At 40.2% G+C, this 18374-nt stretch overlaps 1 protein-coding gene and 1 long non-coding RNA gene across 3 annotated transcripts in view; one reads left to right on the top strand and one right to left on the bottom strand.

Annotated features, from left to right (window-relative positions):
* Positions 1-463: 463 nt before the first annotated feature.
* The window catches only part of homer1b (homer scaffold protein 1b), a 78658-nt gene continuing 60747 nt past the window's right edge, over positions 464-18374 (bottom strand). For both annotated transcript variants that reach the window (XM_088336001.1, XM_088336000.1), the window contains 4 exons: positions 12133-12289; positions 11826-11936; positions 11673-11753; positions 464-7769 (listed from right to left, as the gene is read on the bottom strand). In XM_088336001.1, coding sequence (XP_088192127.1) covers positions 7578-7769; positions 11673-11753; positions 11826-11936; positions 12133-12289 — 541 coding nt within the window. In that variant the 3' untranslated portion in view covers positions 464-7577. The remainder of the gene's footprint in view (positions 7770-11672; positions 11754-11825; positions 11937-12132; positions 12290-18374) is intronic.
* Positions 16092-18305, top strand: LOC148365604 (uncharacterized). The gene is made up of 2 exons (XR_015850497.1): positions 16092-16414; positions 16596-18305. It is a non-coding gene; the product is annotated as an uncharacterized LOC148365604 (long non-coding RNA).

The following is an 18374-nucleotide window of genomic DNA, read 5'->3' as shown; positions in this document are numbered from 1 at the left end:
TTATTGTGATAACAGCAAATCTGTGTGACACCAGGATCCTTGTCAAGTTCTCTCGTTTCGGTAAACTGTCTTCGTAATGGACTTTGAATCTCCCCTTGTATTTTGATGAATTCCGGTAGACCATATATCCAGAGTAAAAAAATAAGTTCTGTGTTCACCCATATGTAGGAAGTTGTGGCCATTTTCACCAACAGTTCAAAATAGTTGATCAAACGCTCTAGAAGCCCTTCGTGATGCACCGCTTTGACCAGCAGGGCTGCCACACAGGTGAGCGGTCAACAGTAGTTCACTTCCTGTTAGTCGAGGGCGAGGAAGGGGACAGGTTCATTCGTATCGATGTGTGTGCGGCCCACTTGACGAAAAAAAAGTACCTGATAGAATGACAAAGAGCTGTTGTATAGAGCCTGTCTGGTATTGCTCAGTGTGCTCGTGCATGCGTTGACCCCCCCCCCCCCCCCCCCACACTTTCCCAAAAGCTCTCTCATAGTATTGAGAAGCCGTTTGAGAATTAAATCATAATTGCTCCTGTATGTAACATTATACTCTTACACATGCATAACCATACTCTCCACAGGTAAAGTCATACCCATACATAAACACGACTGTACACTCTCATACCTGTTCATACTACTAAACTATCACACATACTACTGTACTCTCTCACACATATTACTACACTAAGGGTGGAGACCCAATACGGTAAAAGAGCCATATTGGACCAAAAATATATGTTTGGAGCCCAAAAATTTAAACCTTAATCGGAAGGCTAAACATCATTTTCCATTATCAAAAATGTTTTAAAAAGCGCCGAAGATGCATACTCTCATAAGCAAACACGACTCTCTCACACGTACTTCATTACTGGGAGCAACTCCAATGTACAACGAATACACACAGATCGGTGTGCGTCGCCTCGGTTCCCCAAAGTACAACACAGTGATCATTACACTAAGTGTGAAATAACCCTATAGTAATAGCAATTTTAATGGTGTGTGAAAGAAATAGTAGTGTGTGAGAGAGCGTATGATAGAGTGTATGTGAGTCTGTAGTAGTGTGTGTGGGGGAGTACAGTACTATGTGCATGCAGGTATAGTCATAAATGTGTGATACCATAGTATTGGGGGTATGAGAGTATAGTAGTATGTTGGAGATAGTATACTAGTGCATGTCTCATCTCATCAGCTGCACCGCTTATCCTCAGTAGGGTCGCGGGGGTGCTGGAGCCCATCCCAGCATCGGGCAGTGGGCAGGGGACACCCTGAACTGGTTGTCAGCCAATCGCAGGGCACACGGGGACAGACAACTCACTCGCTCAGTCACACCTAGGGACAATTTGGACCGGCCAATTCACCTAAAAATGCATGTCTTTGGAATGTGGGAGGAAACCGGAGTGCCCGGAGGAAACCCACGCAGGCACGGTGAGAACATACAAACTCCGCACAGTAAGGTCGGGAGCTAGATTTGAAACCACGCAGGAGGTTCCCACGACCTCAGAACTGTGCCGCACATGCGCTAACCACTGCGCCGCCGTGCTGCCCATACTAGTGCATGTATGAGAGTATAATAAAATGTATGAGAGCACACAGTAGTGTGTATTAAAAAGTAAAGTAGTGTTTTTGCATTGTTATAACCGTGTATGTATGAGAGTATAGTCGTGCAAGAATAAAAGTGTGATGTTATATGTAAAGAACAAGAATGATTTACTTCTCCAAATTTCTCTCATATCAAAGTACAAACACACACATTATGTACAAAGATTCAGCATGTCCACTGTCGTATGCTGGGAAGGCATTCGTTGAGGCTGAAGGTCTAAAGATTCACACACACGCCACACTGAGTTTGGCAGGAAGACAGCTCGGTTGCCTACGATAGTGGAAGCAGTCCGGAAGCAGGTCACATTTTTTGCGTGACAATATAAAAAGCAGTGGGGATTTTATATGAAGGGCAGGTAACCAGATTCAGTAGATCAAGGGTCGGGAACAGGTTGGTGCAATACCGTGTTTTTACCACTAGCGGCAAGAGTGCTGTAGCGCTTTTCTACTTTTAAGGCTGGTAAGAAGAAATGTGATTAGAATCTATTGTGTTTATAGCCAATGAGTTGCATCAGAGCACACATGCGAGTGTAACATCTGCCTTTTACCTTTTCCTGGATATTTTCTCAATGTGTAGTTTGCGCAAGTGAAGAAAAATGATAAATGATCAAACATGCGGTTGAGAAGTTTTAAAACGAGTGTTTGTAGATTTCATTGAGTGTGAATATTTGTATCTATAAAACGGAAGGAAAGACAAATAATGACCATTTGATTCCCAGGATTAAAACTGGTACCCCGTCACACAGCTGAAGGTAAATACATCCTTATCCTTCTCATTTAGAGTATTTTGTAACATTATTGCAAAAGGACTTTGCTCGCACATTGTTTTGAAACTATTAGTTATGAAAATTACGACGATCAAAAGTAACTGCGGCAGGTAGACACATTTTAAGTGGGATATTTGTTTATAAGAAACATTATTATTATTATTTTATATTTTTCATGAAATCATCAAATGTTACACAGTGAAAAAATTTGCACTGAAGAACTTTTGTCGGGAGATAAGGTTTAGCAGCTTGGTTTACTTTTGCATTCATGGTACTTACCGACCCCTGCAGTAGGTGGCACTGTGGTTAAAATATATTTATGTTAAGACGTATTTACTTACAATAATATGTTAAACAGGTCACAAATAGTCAAAATACAATATTGCAATTGATATTGGGTTTGTAAAATGTAAGTAAGAAGCAAAATCTACCTAGTGTGCTTTTACCCTGGGGGACTATTGGTGACATTAGCAGGTAATACAGCTTACTCAGCAACTAGCATTACCTCCTAGCTTCCCTGACAATTATATTAGCATTACCGACCAATATCATGGGTAATGTCGGGGACACAGAAACCAGTATAGGCAGCTACTGTCGTTGATGGCAACTTGTGTGAAATCTTAAGCTTTCCGACAAGGATGCTAGAATTAGCGACCAATTTCATTGGCAAGGACAGTAACATACAGTAAGTTAGTAGGATTGCGTGAAAACACGTCTTAGCAGCTAGCACGAACAGCAAAGATCCAATAATGATGGCTACTTACTACATGAGCAGACAATAGCAGTAGCGGCTAGCTTGGCTGACACGACAACCAGCATCAAAACCTACCCTCTCTGAGGATGCAAGAAACTAGGTTAACCAACGTGGAGGGCGACACAGGCATGTAGCATAAGCGAGTAGGTTTTTTAACCTAACACAAGCCTTAGCAGCTTGCATCAATGACAAATGCTAACATCAGGGTCGCTCAATGGATGTGAGGAGTGAACACCAGTGGCGGGAATAACGCGTTAGAAATGAATGCGTTCCTAGAACGCAAAGAATTTTCTTGATAACGAGTACTGTAATGAGTTATTAATAAATTGTAATGCTACTCATTAAAAACTCATCACAAATTACGTCTCTCTGATCACTAACTGTTTCTTGTCCGCGAACAATGTAACATACAACCCTCAACCCACCACCAGTGTTGATAATGGATTGTTGTGTTTGTATCACCCTACAAAGTACAACTGAACACAGTTACGGTGTAGCCGTCCTTGCACAGAGTACGAGGACGCTGAATTTCTTCCTAGCCTAATTTTAATATTCAACCTATAATATATACTCGCATCCAAGCTGTATTACTACTATAAAATAAAATACCAAAATCAGAGGGTCAGTTTATATGCGTATATTTGGTTGTGTGTCACCGGTAGCCAATGGTAGGCAGCACAAGGGAAGGGGTGGCTTACACAGGAACTACAAAATCAACGGGGCAAACGTGATCACAGAATTAATGTCAAAATGATTTTGGTCTTTTGATTTTTGACATTAATTTTGCAAAACACAATGCCTGGAGAAAAAAGAGAAAATTAGATATTACCCGAAAATGGGGAAGGAAATCTTCGAGTCGTTTGAAGGCAAAAGGCAAAATGGATATTGGGTGTTTTGGCTGTGTTTGTCGGCACGCTCTTAAAATTACAAAAGCCAAGAAATATGAAGGTGTCTCTCCTTCCACAGATTGGTGTATACGATTTCTTCTATTTCTTTTATTATGTGGCTATTTTAAAGCATTTTTAGGGGGTTGGCTTGTATGTTGCAATAATTTGTAACTAAATACTGTATTTACTTTCCGAGTAACACGCTACTTTTGACTCTCAGTAATCTACGGGTAATGGAATTACTCTTTAACTGAAGTAACTGTAACTAATTATTGTATTTCAACAACTCACCCAACACTGGTGGACACTAGTTGATCATTAAGGCTTTACAAAAACCACCCAACAACAACTTAACATGTTAATTGTGTTTTGAATGTATAAGATACAGTTTGCAATATACTGAATGTTATGGATGTCATGGTTGGATGGTCCCTTGTTTTGTCGTCCATCTAATGCAAAGGAGGGCAAACGGGCCCTCGAGGGCCTCGTGTCCTGCATGTTTTTGTCAGTTTTTCTTCAACTCAGGTGATACAAATAATTAGCTCGATAGCAAGATGGCAGTAGCTTGTTGACGATACTAGGGTTCGATTTTTTGAGATTCCTTACTACCCATCGAGACGTCCCACCAATGCCCAGTGCTTAGGCACGTGCATAACGCTGATAGCGATTTGTGCCTTTGAGTGGTGAGTACTGTACTTGCAATTTTTACATTTTTATTCTGTCTTATTTGACCGTTTCACTGGTACAAAATACTGTTTTCTGATGTAGTTTTGAGGCCTGGTGTGTTTTTCTGTGGTAGCTTTCTAGCATGGTGTTTTTTTACTATAGTAATCCCGCAGTGTATTTATACATGCCAACCCTTGTTTTATATCTTAAGTATAAGTTCTGTTTGCAATAATTCTGAGGTTTAGTGTTTTGCTAGTTTTACTAGATTTAAAAGAAAATTGCTGTCAGGTCAGCCCAAGGTAGGACGTCTCGAGAGGGTAGGACCTACCTTTGATCTACTGTATTAGGTCAAGGCCCCACTATTTTTTTTTTCATATAAAAAGCCACTGCTATCAAATAGGTTAAACAATTAGAGAATGGCTCAACTCATTACAATGTAGTGTGGTGACAGCTCTGTCTCTCCAGACTTAGGAGCATCTGTGATGTTCCATTGTATTTCTGCAGGAATTAGTCCCTTATATATTTGAGTGCCGCGACTAAAGCACTCTGTACAATTTCAGTGGTTTTGGACCAGTGTAAAGTGAGAACGGATCAAAAGAATTTGGCAGCTTTGGCGTCATTTTTTCAGCGTCTAAACAGCAATTCTTTCTTTGTGACTTTTCAGGTTTCCGCCGCTGAAACTTGCGATGTGGCGTAGTTCTAGCAGTAAAGCAACAGATAACACCGAGGCACGGTTGTTAAGTGTGAGGGTTTTGGGTGGTGTGAGACTGACTTGTCGCTCACTAGAAAAGCCATGACTTGACAAGAAGCCAGTACAAGTTCAATTGTTCTTTCCATTTTTAATTGGTAACTGAAAGTCATCAAATGAAAAATGGGCTGATTGTTTTTTAGAGTTTAATTTGTACGACTTGATTGTCTTTTTTTTTCCTATTTGACACCCGGAAAGAAATTTCGATTGACAACTTGATTTTGATATTTTTTTAAATAAAAGGAAAACTGGGTTTCATTACTTATTACTGGTGATTCTTTGCACTTGCTTTAAAATAAGTATTTTTTTTCTAGAAGGTTTGTTTTTTCTTCACAGTTTTTTACACCTCTATAAAAAAGACAGTGTGTATTATTTGAACACCAGAAATCACTGTATTGCATTCTACAAATTAAGATTAGTAATATAAAGCACAAAGAAGAATACAACCTACACAGACTCATTTTTTTGGCCAGCATTTTGTGAGATTTTTGGCTTTTTTGGTACTGGTAGTAGCAGGATGGCGGACAATTATGTCAGCTCCCTCTATATGAGGCTCGTGTTATGTAAAATAAATGCATATTTTTCAATCTATGAGTAATTAAAATGTTCACATTTATATGATAGTATTGTTTAACCATCAGATTTCTTTGTATGGCGTGGTGCAATTGAAGACGAGTGCTACAAAGCAAAATAGAAGAGTACAAACTACAGAGACTCAGAGTGACCGAACCACACCATTTTACTTCTCATATTTTTGCTCAGCCGTTTTGAGGTTTTTGGGTACCCGTAGCAGCAATATGGCAGACAATCATGTCGGCTCCCTCTAGAGCTCGTGTTATGTAAAATAAATGCAAATAACTTGACCAATGAGTGTTTAAAAATTGCAGGTTTGTATGATAGTTCATGTATTTTTGATAGTTATTTAAATCAATTAGTATTTTTAAATGAATGAAGTATTATTTTTACCTCTAGGAGGCACTCAATAATACACACTGTCCCATTGAGCTAATAGAACTACACCCCAAACCTGTAACCCTTCTAAAGACGGACCAATAACAATAAATAAATGCAATAATTAGCCAAAGTTAAATTGGCTCACATTTAACAGAAAGCAATTTAAAAATCTCACCAAATCTTTACAAATCAGAATCTGTGATAGAATATATCTGCAATAACTGTACAGCAAAGTAGCAGGGAACATAGCACAGCTTAACCCAAAAAAATCCCAATTTATTTTTATAAAAATCTATAAATGTGTGTTTGCTGGCTGGAAGCTCTCCCGACAATATTTCTCATATTGGCCAAAGGATGGTGACAGTGAGGCGTGCCAAGATTGTACACTAATTGCATTCTCGCTATATAAACATTTAAATATTGTCACCTACGTCTCATTAGACATCTGTTAAAGAGCCCAGATTGTATGATATGTGCAGTTCTTCAACCCTGACTGAGCTGATTGATTTTAGGTAGGAATGTTTTTCCCCCTGTAGCGGTTATATCTAATTAATCATTTGGCATCTCAGTCCGAAATGTACTTTTTGCCTAAGTATAGCATTGTGATCTACATTGAGTCACCGAGAAAGTTTTTGAGGCTTAGCCACTTATTTGTTACTGCTGTTCTGTAGGAAATCGTTTCAGTTTTTTTACATCCGACTTCTGCTATCGGTTCCAGCCAACTGGTCATAAAGCCATTAGAATAGTGCGATCTGCTGCAGACATAGAACTAGTCACTGAGTGTAGCGCTAGATAGCTCTGTCGGCTGGCTGCCAAAATTATCGTACACGTTACCAGGCTGCTATGTTCTGCGGTGCCAGACATTGAACTAAAAAACATGAGCATATGCTGGCCTTAGTCGTGTGTTCAGGTCGAGTAAATCATCACATGTTACCTGTATATCCTCTTCAAGCACCACATAGTCACCACCTACTGGCCACTACAAGAAATGTCATTTGTGACATACTGCAGTTACTCATTTTAGATTTGCATCAAATCCAAAATGGAAAGAAGGATTGATAAGCAAATTCATTAAGTTGAGCTGCAAAAGTGGGTGGGACTGCGGTCGGATTTTTGGGATCTCCCAACTTCATCGTGGCAGCGGTGCATGAAAAGATCACACGAATGGCTGTATGGCTCTGTCATGGAGACGTGTGGCACTTTTTTTCCTTAGCTGGACTCTTCTATGAGGCGGGCCAGGGTGTCTCTGAGCTCGGTTAGCTCAAAGATCTTGCCGTCCAGCAGCTCTAGCATCGTTCGCAGGCTCTTCCTAAAACTCTCCTGCTCCTCCTGAGTCTCCTCCAGTCGTTGCTCGGCTCCTGCCAACTGCTGCTCCAGAACCCGACTGCGGAGCTCCGTCTCCTTTCGAAGGGGGTGAGAAGCAAGAAGAAATAAAGCTCCGTGCACACTTAACGCCATATTCGCCATTGATGCCATTGGCAGCAGAACAACTACAATTAGTCGTTGTAGAATATTACAGTTTTTACGCAATGATTGATCAGTTGAAAATGTGGCAGACCACGATCGCAAAAAGTGTAATGCAACCACATCTCTTGACTCACAAGACCTCTACAATCTATTTTTAGCAACAATATCCAAATCTCTGGCGTGGACCTTTCTTAATAAATATGGTAATTCTCTTGCGCATAGGTGAGGCGCATCCTCATCTCTTTCCTCTCCTTTCCTCGTCCACACTGAAACGTGGGTTAGGTATTGTTGTTTTGCACAATTAACAATATCTAGAGCAGGGGTGTCAAACTCAAATTCACTGTGGGCCAAATTTAAGCAGAGAAGTAAAGTCACGGGCCAAAGCCAATATTTATTGAAAAATTAACTGCAACTGATATGTAATGTTTAAGTCTCTGCAGATAGAAACAAACCTTAGTTTTCCACAGCATTTGGAAGAACCAAAGCTTAATATTACAAAAAGATGAGAAATTAAATTTGAAATAAAAGACACAGCGGTATTCATTTCTTATTTAAATAAATATAGTACCGGTAGTATGTCTTTCCTCTTATCTGTCATGATTACCCATTGCACTCACCTGTGCCCGCTTGTTTGGCGCCAGCTACTGCTGGTTACCCGATTGGTTCCCCCTCCTATTTAAGCTCAGTGCTTTCACTCGCCCTTTGTCAGTTTGTCAGCGAACCTCTGTTTACAAAAGGCAAGCATTTTGACTCTGACTCCCGTCGGTCCCGTTTTGTCACCCGTATCCCACTCGTCTGTTCCTGATTTCCCCATTCGTCTCCGGCTACGACCTGTTTTTTGACCCTAACCACGTTCCGTTTGACCACGCTACAATCTCCCGCTCCGGAAGATCGACTTCCGCATTCCGAACACGCTCCGATCCCTTGAGCAGCTTGCTTCCCCCGTCCAGTGAGCACCGGATCGCTGGCGCTGGTTTTTCCTCTATATCTCAATAAACTTCCTCCTCCTGTTCTGGTCTTGACAGTACGGAACCAAGGGTGAGTGAGAGCACTGAGCTTATATAGGAGGGAAGCCAATCAGTCAACGAACCGCAGCTGGCGCCAAAAGGGCGGGGCCAATTGGCAACCATGACATTATCCTCTCAAGTTTCTTTTTCAAAGCCAACAACAGAACCAAAAATAATAATGTCATTCAATAAAAATCCAAAATTCAACTAAAGACAGCCTTGCATTAGAAAAAGTGCATAAGAAACAAATATATATTATTCAAGCTCAGTTTGCTACGCCCTGATTTACTCTGCACATTGGACTAAGCCAGATCCCTGGCATCTTTTCTTAGAAGTTCGTCAAAGTCTGGAGTCAGGCTCTGAGCAGAGGAAAGCCTCAGGTCGGAGTGAAGGTGCTTATCAGTGAGTCGACTTCTGTGAGGTGTTTTGTTCACTTTCATCATAGAGAACAGTTACTCACGTATATATGTACTGCCAAACATTGAGAGCATCTGAGCAGCTTGGGTGCGTAATTGAGGCACTGTGTCGGGATAAAACATGGAAACTGACCACTTTTTTATTCGTTGTTCATGTAGATTAGTGGAACGCTTACACACGCGCTCAGCCATGGTATTTCTGCTCAGGCTGAAACACCATGGCTGACTTTACCTTGCACTTTTTGACAAACTCTCCCTCATTGAAGGTCCGGGCTAATTTTGCAAACTCTGCTGCCCTTATAAAGCTGGCCTTTACAACAGCTTCACTTTTTGATTTTGCTTTCGTGAACAAAGTCCGCCTGGAAATCAGACTTCTTTTCATCTCCTCCACCTTTTGCAGCTTCTGCTTTAGGTCCAGGTCCTTGTACTTTTCATTATGCTTCATAGTGTCTTCTTAGATTATACTGTTTTTATTACAGCCACGCCAGTTCAGCACACAAGATAAACAGGTTTGTCCTTTATAGTGGACAAATAACTTGCCTGCCACCTGACTTGGAAGGTCCTGTTGTCTATGTTTCTTTTGGCCATTTTTGTGGAGGGTGAAATTATTCATTTGTCAATTCGACCAGGGCATGGATAAATGTGAACGGAAATAAGAAGCACTTGCCGGGATTTACTGCGCACCAAAATACTAGCAAGCCTTTGTGGGATTTGTAGTTTTAGCGGAACAGTATATATTAGGGGCCAGCTCTAATGCACATTTGATATGATCTCGCAGGCAAATTATAATCAGATTGCGGGCCAAATTTCTCAAGCTCAAAGTTGCCGATTATGTGTCACGACCAGAACGGAAGTAGGACCCAGATGCGTAACGTTAGTCACAAGTTTTATTGAGATATAGATGAATGGCAGCATCCGCGATCCGGTGTTCGCTGGACACGGGAAGCAAGCCGCTCACGGAATCGGAATGTGTTCCGAATGCGGGAGATCGTAGTGTAGTAGACAGAAAAACAGGTCATTAGCCGGGACAGGGGATTAAAACGTGGTCGGGGTAAAAAAAAAACAGGTCGTAGCCGGAGACAAACGGGGAAATCAGGAACGGACGGGTGAAAAAACGGGACCGACAGGAGTCAGGGTCAAAAATGCTCGCCTTAAGTAGGACGGGGAACCAATCAGGAAGCCAGCAGCGGCTGACGCCAAACGAGCAGGCACAGGAGAATGTAATCAGTCATCATTACATTATGCTGAAATTCACTGGAATCGAGCAGCAGCTCTAAAATTCACTGTCCCAGATCCCAAAATGTACATAAAACCAAAAAAATCACCATGAGGGAAACAACGCTTTGGTGTATCTGACAAATAATCGGACTTTGGGGGACCTTAAATGAATACTGTAAATGTTATTTTGGTGTTAGTGTAGTTTAAATTGTCAATCAATTATTTTTGTCACCACCGTGCAAATTCATCAACGTTTGTTGCTTACAACGCCTAGTTTGAGCCAAGAAAAAGTGCAACATTATTTTACACTGATTTTTAATCAAATATTAGGGGTGGTCGTTACACACGAGTGTGCGTCATACATGAATGAATACAATACAAATTGAGGACTTTGCTTGATTTGTAGGTGAAAACATTTTATGAAATATTGTGAATACGTATAGGAAATATTGAATAAAGTAACGTCAAACCCCCAGTGGCACCTGTTATGTATTATATGAATAATGTTGGCAAAAACATCAACTGGTGTTTTGTATTTAGAGCGCATGCGTTGTGAAAAGAGGGCAGCTGGCCGCTTTGCTCGGTGCCCCGATCACTTGAAGAATTTTGCAACCGAGCGCAAAATGATCAAACATTTTTGATACTGTTGTGGAAAATAGACTTGCATTTGTAGAATAGAGTTGCATACATTTAGAAATGTAGAAAGACTTGCTTACATTGCTTAGAGTAGTGAGGGAATGTTGACATCATTCGAGAAGATCCTTGGCAAGACAAGGACAAGGACTCTCTGAGCAAACTGAGGCGAACAACATGTCCTAATAAGGGTACGACAGCGTCTTCCTTGTTGATTACTGAGGACTAGGGCCGCCTTTTGGGTTGTACTCAAACTGAAGCTATAAAAGCATTGTTATGTCTGGAGTTCTCTGAGTTCTTTTGGGATGACGAAATAAAAGGCTCCCCCTCATGGCTGGTTCCCGATGTACTTAATTCAATGACGAAAGAAGACTTAAAAGATTATCGAACCTACATTTTCTCCTACAATACTTGGAACGTTTTTCTCCCAAAAATGGCCCTGCACACCCGACGCCCTAAACAAAGTGCCGATCGCCAATGGCATCGCATGCAGGTGCCGCCGATGTGTGCCTCGAGGTTGTCCCCTGTACATTTGAGACGTCAATAATTCGAAATAGGCTCACCTCGAGTTTCGCCGTGAGGGTGTCTTTTTGCTCCATGAGGTCATTCATGTTTTCCAATTCTTCTTTTAGCTTTTCCATTTCCTGTGAAACGGCAAAACGAATTTTAATAGCATCAAACGAGACCTGGAAGTTATGCCTCAGTTATAAACTCGCCTCTTCTTTTTCCCTCAGGGTTGCCTCCAGTTCTTCGATAGTTTGATTGAGTTCTGTCTTCTGAGATTTTATGGCCGGGCTTTGGTTGCTCTGGCATTCGAGTTCTGTCACCTAAGGGAACATAAATGAGGATTCAGATCCTTGGGGAACAACGTGGCCTAATGAAATTGATCATTATCAAAACAACATCTGATCTTCAAAACTCTTCACTTGCCCGTTCCAAGCCTCTCATGTTGGTGGCTCGATTTTTGGCACTAATCTCATTTTGCATATCAAAAAGAACGCGGATCAGGCTCCTTCTGCTCACCCTTTTGTGTAGTCTCTCGGCCTCCTCCTGGTAGGCAGCCAGTTGCTGTTTCCACTGTTTGACGTTGGCAGTTGATTCCAGCAGAGCTGCCGTTAGCTTGGCGTTGTTCCCCTTCAGCGCCTCTAACTCAGCTTCCCAGTGCTTTGTCATCGCCGGACTGCAAGACACAACCAGACGTTGTCGTAAACATGCAAAGTGTTGGAGTTCAACATCACACAGTTCTTGCGCACAGTTGGTGTCATCTATCATTTTTCTATCAATCCACTTATCTGCCCACTGATTTCCCATCTGTCTCTTAATCCACTCATCATTCAGAAGCTCACCAATCTATCCCTCCGCTAACCACTAAACCAGTAATTCCTGACCTTTTTTGAGCCAAGGCACACTAATTTCATTAAAAAGCTATCCGTCCGTCAAAACTATTTTAAAAATTAATCCCAGACACCGCTTTCATGCTTTTTAAAGCTTCAAATATCATGTCGCCTAAATTGACGGTATACAGGGTTTTTATCTGTGGTCACCGTGGTTAATCATTTTGGTTCGTAATTTTGCTGTAATCTGGGATCTTATGGTGAGAAAAGTAACATCTTTATGGGTACGAATCGACTTTTTGTGTCTTTTTTTAGGTGCGCCTTTTTTACAGCAACCTTGCTCATGAGGAACTGAGGAAAGTTTTTATTATATTTTCATCTTGTTTTTTACTAGAAAATAAAAAAAGTATTAATAAAAAATTGCAAAAATCATCTGCCATTGGAACAAGAAGGTTTAACTAGGTTCAAACTTTGTTCTGCTTTTTTTATTGGAATAAGAAAGTACTTCAAATCAGCAAAATTATGTCCAAGATTCTTACCTTACTTTATCTATTTTATTATTTTCATTGTAGCGCAATTTTAAACAGCTTTATCAAACCAAATATGTTATATATTTCCCTGTATTACCTCATGAGCAGATAATTAATATTGACCCTTTGCACATGGTTTAAGATCAGGCGATGGTGTAATTGTAATCCTGTGCAGTCTTTTGAGAATTTTTTGTGATTAAGGGCTATACAAATAAATGGGACTTGACTTGACTTGGCCTTCCCTGGCAGAATGAGAGCCATGGTGGACGGCAGGAGGCACCCTAGCAGACAGCACTTGTTATGAGCATTTGAGTTGAAACATATCATTAACAATGACAGAAGAATACGTCCACAATTTTTTAAATTTTGAATTATTACTGTTGGTGGGCTGTCTGCACCGGCACGGTTCTAAACCCGATTTGGCATTTTATCATATCCCTTTTGATGAAGACAGAAGACGGTGACAGCTGGCAGCACTAAGTATTCCAGGATTTGCAGTGAGGATTTTTTACAAGGGACATTTGATGTATTTCCGAGCAATTTCATATTAAGAAGGTATGAATCATGTCAAACACACACGATATAGATACTAAGTTAGCTAGTGCTAACTAGCTAATGTTAATGCCTTGTCATGGCCATTTCTTTCTACATAAACAAGATGCTTTAATTGCGATTACCAGTAATTCATAACAGTATATCAAATGTATTGAAAACTGTTCTACCATAAAGCTTGTTACGCCAAAATGAACTATCAAATTAGCAACAGATAAATCGTGAGATGAACGTTCAAAAGATGGAAAGCGTCATTTCGCCAAAAGTAAACATTTCGGCACAGCAAAGGGTACCTGCTACAAAGAACTGATAAACATTCAGACTTTTATAAGCTTTTAGATCAGCGTTGGTTTATGGGGATACTCCATTTACAATATAGTGGCAGACTGGAGGATTTGGTTTGATCTTTGAATATTTCCAGAGGAAGATGTTATGGGTTAGTAGCTAGCCCTGCTAATGCCAGTTTCTCTAAATACGACTCTTTTTGCTTTCTGACAGGGTGAGCCAACTCATCCGACAGCTGCACAACATTCATTTGAGTAGTCATTGCCAATGGTGTTGAATAGTAAAGCCTTTGTTGTCGGTGTCATGGGCTACCGTTTACTGACCCCCCGCACTGTTTGCTACATTTACTGCTATCTGTCATGGTGTCGTCACATGGTTAGGTCACGTGTGTGCAGAGGGTCAATAGGAAAAAGCAATCTGCTGCCACCTACTGATGTAGATGAATGTTTTTGTAATTCATTCACGAAGCATTGCCTATAGCAGAGGTGTTCTCTAGGGGCTATGCCTAAAAATTTGGAGGGGCAACTTTAACTGTTTATTGCTTTACAAATCCTACCAAAATAAATGGTTTTGGTTTTAAAGAGAAACCCAGATAGACTTTTGGGTTAGTTTAAAACTACAAAAATGATAAATTTGTTGAAAGAAATTACTTTTGAAATTTAAAATAGTTATTATACGTCCTGGCTAAAAAAAAGTGTACACTGTAATACAACGTATTTTTCAGGAGCTATTGTCATTTTGACTTTATGCAAGTCGCTAAAAATGGTTGGAGGACCATAATTGGGCACCCGACCATACTTTGGACAACCTTAGGAAATTGATTTAATGAATGTTTTGTTATGTGACGTCATTTGATTTATTTTATTGTTTTTGTCATGCAATCTTAAACAGCTCCATCAAACAAAATCAGTTATTCAAAATGTTTCTCTGCATTACCTCACAAGCAGATTGAACCTAAAAACATAAAAATAATAATATGCTGCCACATACTGATATGGATGAATGTTACAGTTACTCGGCTGATCTATTGAAGAAAACAAATAAACCAAAATACGTTGTGCTTTTTTGCAACAAAAAATAAATCCTGCAGCTCACTAGACAAGGTCTCACTGATGTGCCCCAGCACAATGGTTGAAAAACACTGCACATGCATACACTCAATGACAAAGACAGACCGGAAGCCATCTTGCCATCTAGTAGCTATCGGACAAATTAACTGTAATCTGAGATTACAGCCTTAGACCGCCTGAGGCCCAATCTAATCAGGCTTCATTGGAAGACGAGAAGTGTGTCTTGGGGAGAAAGTCAATGGGTTTGAATGACTTTCCGAGTCAGAGTAGAGTTGCAGTTCCTGAGAGCACTCTTTAGATTGGTTAATCAAGTGCAGAACCAGGTGCTTGGTTGCCCCCCTTCAATTGTTAATAGAAAGACTAACAAGATATTTCTGTGGTGCTTCGCTTACTGAAAATTCTGCGACATGACCCAACTTTTTAGCATATGTGAAAAAGGGGCACTAAATAATGAGCTTAGCGTCAATGTTAAAAACAGAAGTGGCCCAATGTTTACCTCTCAGGACCAAGATATGAAATACAGTATATTTTTAGAAGCAAAAAGCATTTTCACTATTTGCTACAGGCTACTATAGATGGTAAGAAGGCCCTTAAATGCCCCTGGACTGCGGTTTGGAGACAATGGTTTAATGTCCCCCACAGGTGTATATATGATAAACTGAATTAGAATGTGTTTAGCTTCAATTTGAGATAAGCAGCAGAATCTGTACATGTCAGCGGATATCCATTTCGACACATGCTGTTGAAATTACATATCAAATGTATTGTAATGTGATAGAGACTATTCCTTTTTGTTATGAGTGATAGCATAGTATAAGAACAGTCAAGGACAATAAATCAGTAATAAACTGGATGCACACTGATACCATCTGCAGCAAAATCACGTTGAAGATCTTCGAAGGTAGTCCGTAAGTTGAGTTTGACTTTTCTCACCATTCTTTGCCCCTTCTTATCTGATATTTTTCTTGCCCTGCCACTCCGGGCCTTACCTAAAACTGTGCCTGTGAGCTTCCATTTCCCCACTATGATACTGACGGATGAAATATCTGAGTTTGCTTTTTGTATCATTCCTAATGATTGAGCAAAACTTATGTGCATATATGTTGTGAGTTCCCATTTTCCAAAAGAACCCAATCAGTGAGCAGACAAAAAAAAGAAGAAACAAATCCCTGATCTAATTCACCCAATACTCCTACGGCACTTTCACTTCTTACGCAACAGCCGCCCCCTCTCGGAGTGCGAGCGTCTGTGTGACGCATCGGGAGACGACGCGCAAACCTACACATTTCAACTCACAGACACGCAAAAAAACGCGCAAAAACACACACATGCTGTCACCAAAGCATGTCAGTGCAAAAATCCCACACAGGCGCTCAGAGAGCAGGAAAGCGGGAGAGCATGCAAGACGCAAGGGCAGAGATGGAAGGAGAAGGAAAGACCAGTGATGGAGAAACAACCGAGGACGATGGGGTAAACTAAATCTGAAAGGAGAGTGAATTTCTTTCGACCAGGACGGCGTGGAAACTAATGGATGGTAAGTCTCAAAATGTTATTGTTCTATTCGCAAGGTAACTCATCAGCTGTTTTTTTGTTTAATTTTGAAAAAGTTATCCTAAAAATAGAGTTTATGACTTACATGAAAAAGTTTTCAAAGTTAATCTGTAACGTTTTGTGACCAATATGGATTTAAATACATGAATTTTGACCCTCCACAGCAGACAGAAAAAACATACTGAGCGTATTCAACACAGCCCAGAAGATCATTGGTTGATCCCTGCCTATTCTGGATGACATTGCCGGCTTGTGACACAGCAGCAGAGCAGTCAACATTATAAGGGACTTGTCTAACCCTGGCCACCACCTCTTTGCCATAGGTACATCATCAAAACAAGGACTAACAGGCTAAGAGACGGTTTCTTCCACAGGGCCATCATCACCCTAAATAAGCGCGCATAACTGTGAAAATCTATATTTTGTGACTTGTTTGGGAATTTTTGTTGCTGCTGTTATTGCACTACTTTCGTTGCACTATTGTTACCATGCACTATTTTCTCATTTGAACTTGGGCCAGTCTCTAAACCCAGTCAGGGTTGCCAAACTCGGAGGGCTGATCCAGACTTTACGTTCTCAGGTGGGCCAGATCAGTAAAAAATAATGACAACGTCAAATATTCAGCTTTTTTTCAGTACTGCTTTATTATACAGCTTACTTTTGTACCCTACCTGACAAATTATAATCACAGATGAAACCCTTTCCAAGCACATATTTATTTACAAACAATGGAAAGAAATATTTTCCATTTTGACATTGAATGTGCTAACAAATTGTTCATTTTAACAATTGAATAAATGCAGCTTTATGTATGAACCAACTGACCAGACTAAACAATCTCAAGTGGGAGCTTTAATTAAAAACATCAGGTACAACTACCAAGCTGGGCTTACTGAAGCTGCGAAAATAATGCACAATATATTTTTTAACATGAAACCGGACAAATCTTATCTTAATGATTTGGCCAAACAAATGTTGAAATTGAGAACAAAATCTAACAAATGCTTTCCGCCCCACTAGAGAACGTTTCGAACAGCTAAGATTAACACTGATTGGCCAGGACCCCTTGATTTCGGATGCCGATTGGCCAATTCATATCATAGCATCTTTCATACTGTACTGCGGCATCATTCGAGGAGCAGTGAAGCTCTTATTGAATCTGTGCAGTCATCATCATCTTCATAATTTTCGTATGAAAACAAAACTTAGAATAATTTATTGAAAGAGGCCTGTTTCATCTATGTATTTTATTATCATTTGAATGTTTCTTGTTCTCTCTCTTTCATATCTGGTTCCCTTAATAAAATCATGTTTACCTTTAAAATCTAACTGATTTCTGTTTGTTCTCTCTCTCAGTCAGTAAGTCGGCTTTAATGATGGTGCGCCAGAAAAAAAAAGGTGCGAGACTACTTCACGGATTTTCACTTTTCGCGAGTGGTTCTGGTCCCTATTAATTGCGGAAACGAAGGGATCTCTGTATTCCCAAACATGGATAGAACCTTTGCTTGATGTCAGCTCTTTTGCACCCTACTGCCCTCTAAAGGGGAAAATAAGCATTTGGTTTATATTTATAAAAAAAAAAAAAATCATAACTTCGAAAAGAAATGAACAAGTGACTTGCATTTTATAGACACTTGTTTCTTTTTTTGACATACTGCTGCGGACCGGACCTAGCCCGCGGGACGTATGTTTGATACGCCTTCTATGTTCATATTTTCCTACGTATTCTGACAGTCTTCTTTAAGTCCTCTTTAAGTCTTTTTTTACAAGTTGACCTTGGAGTTCCATGTCTAATCTCGTTGCAAACAATGTTTCACCACGTTGATATCAATGACAATAAAGACAATTCTATTGTATTCTAAATTCAGAATGAATTATGTTGTTTTGTGTACTTTTTTCCTCCCCAATCAATAAAACTCGAGCAAAAATGTGCTATTCCGGTG

Source organism: Urocampus carinirostris, chromosome 5 (genome assembly GCF_059441175.1).
Source record: "Urocampus carinirostris isolate Australia breed hairy pipefish chromosome 5, RoL_Ucar_1.0, whole genome shotgun sequence".
In the NCBI taxonomy this organism is placed as follows: Eukaryota; Metazoa; Chordata; class Actinopteri; order Syngnathiformes; family Syngnathidae; genus Urocampus; species Urocampus carinirostris.
This window is presented reverse-complemented; position numbering and strand designations above follow the sequence as displayed.